This window comes from Arachis hypogaea, chromosome 14, assembly GCF_003086295.3.
Source record: "Arachis hypogaea cultivar Tifrunner chromosome 14, arahy.Tifrunner.gnm2.J5K5, whole genome shotgun sequence".
NCBI lineage: Eukaryota > Viridiplantae > Streptophyta > Magnoliopsida > Fabales > Fabaceae > Arachis > Arachis hypogaea.
The window spans coordinates 13,426,900-13,434,368 of NC_092049.1; the positions used below are offsets into that span (position 1 = coordinate 13,426,900).

A 7,469-nucleotide genomic window follows, 5' to 3' on the forward strand; every position below is an offset into this window, starting at 1 on the left:
TTTTTCCATCTATTTTCTCTCGTTTCATTTTCTTTTCCTTCAAATTCTCGTTATCCAAACAATGTAGCAGAATTAAACGAACCAACCTATTTCGTCTATGAATTTTAACGGGCCAATCCTAGAGCCGAACTGGCTTATTTCACAGCCGTAGAACTAACATTGCTGCCGTTACTTGTGGGCTGCCTGGGAGGTCAATAGTCGGTACTGCCCTCACAACCTTCTTTCGTCACACTATGACCGCTCATGCACTGTCGGCGAAGAAATTCCAAGGGCATTATGGTCAAATCAGATCACCTCCAAGCTTCGTCATTGGACGGTCACCACGAGTTCATGACCGACACAGCGACCTCACAAGATGCGTGTCCACCAAGCAGCCAAAACGACGTCGTCACAGTTGGTATTTCCAACAGCACCCTCTTCAGGGGCATTTCGGTAATCTCAAAACGGCAGAATAGAAACAGCGAAACGCTTCGTATCTTAAATAGTGGGGAATCTACTCCTCTCTTTCTTTATAACTCTCAGAACACAACACACTTTTCATTTTTTCTTTTTTATTTTTCCTTCTCTGCTAATTTTATTTCCCCCTCGAGTCTCGACGCACGCACCAAAACGACCCTTCTCGGTTCAAAAGCTTCACCGTTTCGGTTTTCATGGCTAGGGTTTCGTATTCTGCTTCATGATAATGTTCCGAGAAAGTAGAAACAACTCGTTCACTCCTTCAATTCCTCAGTTTCAATATAAAACGACGCGTTTCATCACTGAATGCGTTGATTCCTTTTCTTCTTCTTTCATTTCTCTCTTGACGGGTAATAATAATATTCCACTCCGACGCTTCCTTTTCTCTCTCCATTTTTATTTGGCGCTTGAAGCTTACGGTTTTTTTCAAATGTGCGACGATTTCAAGTGAATAATGCATGTGCTCTTCGTGGTTTTATTTTTTTTTTTTGTCATTTATTTTCATTTTAGTTCCCACCGGGGGGAGTGTGGTGTGCTGGACTGTGAGATTTGTTGTGCTTGTGCTTGTTATGTGTTGAATTTCTCGCTTCAATAAGTTTGTGTGCGTGGTTGGATTTCTTATATTTTTTCTCTTGTTGCGGAATTGGTTTCTTAATTGCTGAGTAACGGAGCTGTGTTCTCATTTTGGAGAACACAGTGAGTTCAACATTTTGATATTAAGATATGATTGGAGTCAGCTAGTGTTGATGCTTCTTATTGGTACTGAGCTGGTGACTACTACTTGATTTTTTAGGGTTCATTTTGAGTGTGAAATTGAAGAGAGTTTTCTTTTTAGTTTCTGATTTATGAATTTGATTTCAATTATTTAGTCTTACTTTAGAGGCTATGAGCTTCGAGCTGCTTTGCAGAGATGTTGATGTGGTTAACACTTGGGGGAATAGGTGCCACTATGTGGTGTTTATGTGCTGCCATGCATTAGTGTCTACAGTGGCTGAAATTTAACGATTTGTTTGCTCCATTTATCTGGAGTTAAAAGTGTAACTATTTACAATAGTTATCTAGCATTACATGTTTTTCCATTGTTGATTTCACAATGTATGTGGTTTAATTTGACTTCTCTTAGCGTTTTTTTTCCATTTGTAGCTTATTTGTTCAGTTCTTGTGTGTTTCATGCTTGTTGAATTTTACAACATTAATTGTTGATTGAGAAGTTTCCCATGAGTTCTGCATGTTGTTATTTATGCTATCTGTTGTTAAGAATTCAATGTTATAAGAATTCAATGTTATAAAACCCTGGTTAAGGTGCAACACCAGCTGTCTGTCTAAAATTTTTTTAGTCATTATGTGAACTTATATTCCATGCAGTTGCCGTTAACAGTCGTGGCAGTTCTGGTATGGAAATGTATGATGCTTCTGGAATTAGAAAGTAGAATCCCAGATGCTTACTTGGTCATTTTTATAAAATTTTGTGACTTTTGGAATTTGAACTTTGATATATCCAGTTTCCTGAATGATTTGCATATTCACATCGTATGTTCGCTTTGGTAGTGATGGTCAATAATGTGTGTATGGTTTTGGCTTAGATTGAAGGTGCAAATTTAAATTCCCAATTTGTAAGTCCTAATCCTGAACAAACTTTAAGTCATGCTGAACAAGGGAGCTCCTGAGTTTGTAGTTGATCAGAATTTGTATTACCCTGCTGCCACCAATTATGGGTATTACTGTACAGGTAAATCTCAAACTATCATGTCACTGCTTATGTTTGGATTTATGTATATGTTCCTCACTTTTTATTTGCTATTTATGATGGTTAGGATTTGAATCACCCGGGGAATGGGAGGATCACCACCTTGGGATTTTTGGTGTAGATGGTTATGGTCCTGACCACCTGGTGAGTACATCCTCTGTCTTCATATGTTCAATTTTGGATTGGTGTATGATTTTATTGTTCTTATTTCTCTTTCCCCAGGGTGCACAAACTGATCCTTATGTATATTATAACCATGGATATGCACAGTCTCCCTACAATCCATATAATCCATACATTCCTGGTGCTTTGATAGGAGTTGATAACTCGTTTGGAGGAGGACAACATTATTATACCGTCCCCAGCTATCAAGATCCTGTTTCTTCACCTGCTTATATTCCCCTTGTATTTCAACCAGATACTTTTTCTGATGGTTCTGTGGACTCATTTGGAACCGGTGCTTCTGTCAGTAAACCTGATGGAAGAGGTTTGAAACATAAGTTCAATTCAGCTTCTGGTAACTTTTATAGGAACTCTTCAAAACTTTTATCAAGTCAGTCAAGTTCATTGGCCAGGGTATCGGAAGGGTCGAGAGCTAATGATGGGAGGAAGAAAGATTTGAGGCACACAAATGTTTCTGGGAGTAATTTTCTCAATGTAGCTTCATCAGCTGTCCATCAGGTTTGAAATTTTATTTCTTGATTAGATTTTGATGTTTTTCCTTATTACTTGCTGATGGTTGAGGAACTATTATGTGAAGTTAAAGATTATTCATCTAAATGTTATGATTGTCGGATGGCAAGCATGTGTATATAGTGTGGGGAGAGTTGGATGGGCATTAGGTTTTCTCGGTCTTAGAGGTCCTTATGTTGAAAAACGTTCTTGTGGTCTGATACTTGGATGTGAACTGAATTTTCTTTTCAGAAAATAGAAATGTAAATAAAATCTTGATAAGTGGCTGATAGATAATCATTTACCTTTGTCTTTGGTAGGTTAGAAATTCAGGTGTGTCAGGACATACTGTGGATACTTTATCCAATGGAAACATTGGACCTTATCATAATCAATTGAAATTAGGTCCTCCTTCAAACAGTGGATTTTCTGATTTTGGATATAATGCTAATGGACAGTCTGCGTTTACTAAAGTTCGGCCAAAGCCACACTTTGGTAAGTTACTAAATGATGGAAATGGAAGCTCTAATGTATTGGGGGAGCAAAACCGAGGTCCTAGAATTAGTGGATCTAAACATCAGCCGTCTGTTAAAGCCTATACAACAAAGGCAGGAGACAGTAACGACCAAGGAAACATTGTAATTCATGCTGATCATTATAACAGGGAGGACATACCTGTTGATTATGAAGATGCAAAGTTTTTTGTTATAAAATCATATAGTGAGGATGATGTGCATAAAAGTATCAAATATAATGTGTGGTCATCAACACCTCATGGAAACAAGAAGCTCCAGACTGCTTATGATGATGCAAAGAAAATAGCAGCTGAAAAATCTGGAGTTTGCCCTATCTTCTTATTTTATTCTGTGAGTATCCATTATCAAGATATTTCTGATGAGTTTATATTCTGGTTGCTATTTTCGTATGTGATATCTGTTTGTTATTTTTTTATTTTGATTTTGTTTCTCTAATGCAGGTTAATGCAAGTGGCCAGTTCTGTGGTGTTGCGGAGATGGTAGGTCAAGTTGATTTTAATAAGGATATGGACTTCTGGCAGCAAGATAAATGGAATGGGAACTTTCCTGTAAAGTGGCACATGATAAAAGATGTGCCAAATTCAAATTTTAGACACATCATACTAGAGAACAATGAAAATAAGCCAGTAACTAACAGCAGAGACACACAAGAGGTGTATATTGTTTCTCCTCAGCAGTTCCTTTATTAAATTTTGAATTAGCAGGCTTATTTATGGTGTTTGCTACCACCTAGTATTTTTGTACTTCATGAAGTATGACCATAAAAATCAATGAAAAAGTTACATATGAAGTCCTGTTTTTGCATTGGTCAAACTTAATTCAAATGTTAACCAAAATGTCACTTTCTCATTGGCCTGATCATAATACCTTACCATCACATAAAATATTTTTCTATTTCATGTGAGAATCCACCTTCACTTATTCGATTTTATTTTTCTATTTTTTTTTTTTGTGTGCATAGCTTTACCTTTCACTGAACTATTTAGTTGTGTATTGTGTGTATATAGATTGTTGCAAATTATCTAGTGTCTGGTTTTGTAATATCATTTATCAGTTGCAAGGTATCATCTGATGCAGTGATTGAGCCAATGAAGTCTGTTTGATCGTTTTGTCTAAACCTTGACATGTGTCATGTATAAATAGTATACACCTGGTTCCTCATTATTGTTGATTTGAAACTAATTTTATGGTTGTGAAAAAAAAGATTAAGAATGGGTTCTTTTTGGATTGGGAATTAAGTATTGGTTTACAATAATGAATATGATATTGGTCTTCATATTTTTCTAGTTTGATTTGTATCTTAGTTTTGAGGTTTGGTCATTGGTATTATGGCTAAATGATATCATTCTTTCTTCAAAAAAGATGATGACCTTGTTCTGACTTCGATAAGTTTTGTTTCTCATCAGTTGTGATTGTGCCTATCTCTTATAATTATATTGTAAGCCTCTAACATTGACTATTTAACACCTTTGCTCATGTGCAGGTAATTTTCTTGAAGGGTTTGGAAATGCTAAAGATATTCAAAAATTATACTCTGAAAACATCATTGCTTGATGACTTCAACTACTATGAAAACCGCCAGAAGATCATACAGGATGAGAAGGCCAAGTTGTTAATCAAGAGTTTTGAGGGTCCTTTATTTTTTCCAGCATTGGAGGCTCCGCAAAAGTTGAATTTTGACATACCTCCCATCAATGATGAGAAAATTTTCAAGCTTGAGAATGATTCTGGCAGCTTACAAATGAAGACCTCAATATCAATTCCTGATCCTGTTGTCAGTAAACCAGAGGTTACTACTAATTCCGCAGATGAGAAGGTTGAGAAAACTATGGGTGACAAACAAGATATCTCTTCTATCCTAAAGATTGGTTCAGTCACCATCACGCCAAAGCCGGTTGAAACTAAACATGGCATTGGCGTTGGAAATAAAGAACCTATGAATGTTGTTACAGTAGGCTCAATGCAGGTTGAAGTTAATGGAATTTCCAAGTCATCTGGTTCCTTAAAGGTTGGCAGTATTTCGCTAGATACAAGAGCATTACAGCTTGGAAAAGTTGATGGTGCTGTTAAGAGTGGCTCTAAACGTTAGAATTTTGCATTGCATTGTATTTCACCTTTCAGTGCTGAATAGGCTAAGTAGTGTCAAATGTTGCAAATTTCATCATCCAATTGAGAAATCAGCCAAAGCATAATTCCCTATATCTATGATTTCTCTCATGTTTGTGTAAACAAGAGCTCTTTCTGCCATGTTTTCAGTGTTATTCATTTTGATTTGACTCGAGCTGAGAAAGTGTATCCCATGACATGAATGGGCAAAAGTGATTGATTAAGAACCAGCTGTGTTTATAAGGCTCTATTGGGTTCCCCCCCACCCCCCCCCCCCTCTCAATCTTAATGGTGTTACTTGTCTCCATTGAAAACAAAAAATGTTTGTACCAAAGTCTAAAAGAATACACCTTTGGTTTTTTTTTTTTTTTTTTTTTGTCATGCGAACAGATGGGAATTGGGAAGGATTAGAATTTAGAAACAACCACCAGTCCACCAACAGATTGATGCCTCCTGTTTAGTAGATTTTGGACAATAATGAATAGGAAAAGTATTCTTTTACCAAAGTCTAATGGTGTTACTTGTCTCCATTGAAAGCAAAAAATGTTTGTACCAAAGTCTAAAAGAATACACCTTTGGTTTTTTTTTTTTTTTTTGTCATGCGAACAGATGGGAAGGATTAGAATTTAGAAACAACCACCAGTCCACCAACAGATTGATGCCTCCTGTTTAGTAGATTTTGGACAATAATGAATAGGAAAAGTATTCTTTTAATCTAAAATATTTGACTTTTTTGATTTCATTACTGACATTTGAAAGTATTTTATTTTGTATTGAATTCGCTTGGGAACTAATTAGGAGTGTAGTGAACTAGTTAAAAAATAGGTTCGTTATTAAAAAAAAAAATCCTTTATTATCCTAACATTTTGAATTTCAAAACTAAAAATTAAAAGAAAGTTGATTAAGTTAGTTTATATTGTAGTTGGCTCTTTATATTTTTCCTTTAGGTAATGGTAACAAATGATGGTCGAAGTAATAGTTATAGTGATTTAAGAGTAAAATTAATAAAAGTGAAAAAAAAATACAGAAAAAATCATTTCTTAATGTGAAAGTTTTTTTATTAGACAATAAAATAATATGCTTACAAAAAAGATCATTTTAAATATAAAAAATGATATTAGAATTTAGCTCAAAGTTCAACGTTCAAAATTTAAACAATACTTTATTTTAATATAGAAATAACAATAATATTAAAATAAAAAAATTATTTTACATTAATGGTATCAAAATTAGAGAGAGCGGCATCATGCTTTTTATACGAGGAGTACGTACTTCTTCATTTTGCTCTACTAGAATTTTTTCTAAAACAGAATTTTTATGTCGTTTAAGTCAATGTTTGATTTTTGTCAATTTCTTTTTTTATTCTTCTCTTTGTTCCCTTCTTTGTTTCTTCTCTTTAATTCGTCATGAGAGTTCTTTTATGGAATTGCCGCGGTTTGGGAAGACCCCTGATAATCCATAATCTTAAAGGGATGTGACAATCCTACTCCCTCGAGATTGTGTTTCTATGTGAAATAAAAACCCAATCTTGTTTGGTGGAAAATAAGTTGAGATCTTGTCATTTTACAAATTGGAGGATTGTTAGTCCGACGAGTATAGCGGGTGGATTGGCTTTAGCATGGAAGAAGGGCATAACGGTTGAGATTCTCACTGAAAAAGTGTTTTTCATAGCTGCCAAGGTAATTGATACTGCTTTGAACTATTCTTGAGGGCTGATTGGGGTACATTTAAATAGTCTGGATGAGATTCGGTCTAACTAATACACAGAACTTTCCTCTTTTGTACAACATTTCTTTGGAAAGGTTGTAATTATGGGTGATTTTAATGTTATAGTGAGTCTCGATGAGAAGGAAGGAGGGGTTTTAAAATCAGTTTCATCTATTTCTGAATTTGTGAATTTTATTGATGGTGGTGGACTGAAGGACTTGGGTATAATTGGGAGAAGGTTCACC

The 7,469-nt window shown here is 35.3% G+C and overlaps 1 protein-coding gene across 2 annotated transcripts; it reads left to right on the top strand.

Annotated features, from left to right (window-relative positions):
- The first annotated feature begins 21 nt into the window (after positions 1 to 21).
- On the top strand, positions 22 to 5,744 carry LOC112741599 (uncharacterized). Of its 2 annotated transcripts, none has more exons than XM_025790615.3 (7): positions 22 to 806; positions 2,040 to 2,185; positions 2,271 to 2,347; positions 2,426 to 2,884; positions 3,196 to 3,741; positions 3,852 to 4,064; positions 4,895 to 5,744. In XM_025790615.3, exons 2-7 carry the CDS (start codon positions 2,101 to 2,103, stop codon positions 5,498 to 5,500), a joined length of 1,986 nt encoding a protein of 661 aa, XP_025646400.1. In that variant the 5' UTR covers positions 22 to 806; positions 2,040 to 2,100; the 3' UTR covers positions 5,501 to 5,744. The 2 variants fall into 2 exon arrangements, with proteins under 2 accessions (XP_025646400.1, XP_025646401.1); XM_025790616.3 differs by having other exon boundaries at positions 3,334 to 3,741.
- The last annotated feature ends 1,725 nt before the right edge of the window (positions 5,745 to 7,469 follow it).

Coding starts and splice junctions, on each gene's coding strand:
- LOC112741599 (XM_025790615.3), top strand. CDS start 2,101: ATGCTGAACAAGGGAGCTCCTGAGTTTGTAGTTGATCAGAATTTGTAT. Junction 2,186..2,270: donor TTATGGGTATTACTGTACAG/GTAAATCTCAAA, acceptor TATGATGGTTAG/GATTTGAATCACCCGGGGAA. Junction 2,348..2,425: donor GTTATGGTCCTGACCACCTG/GTGAGTACATCC, acceptor CTCTTTCCCCAG/GGTGCACAAACTGATCCTTA.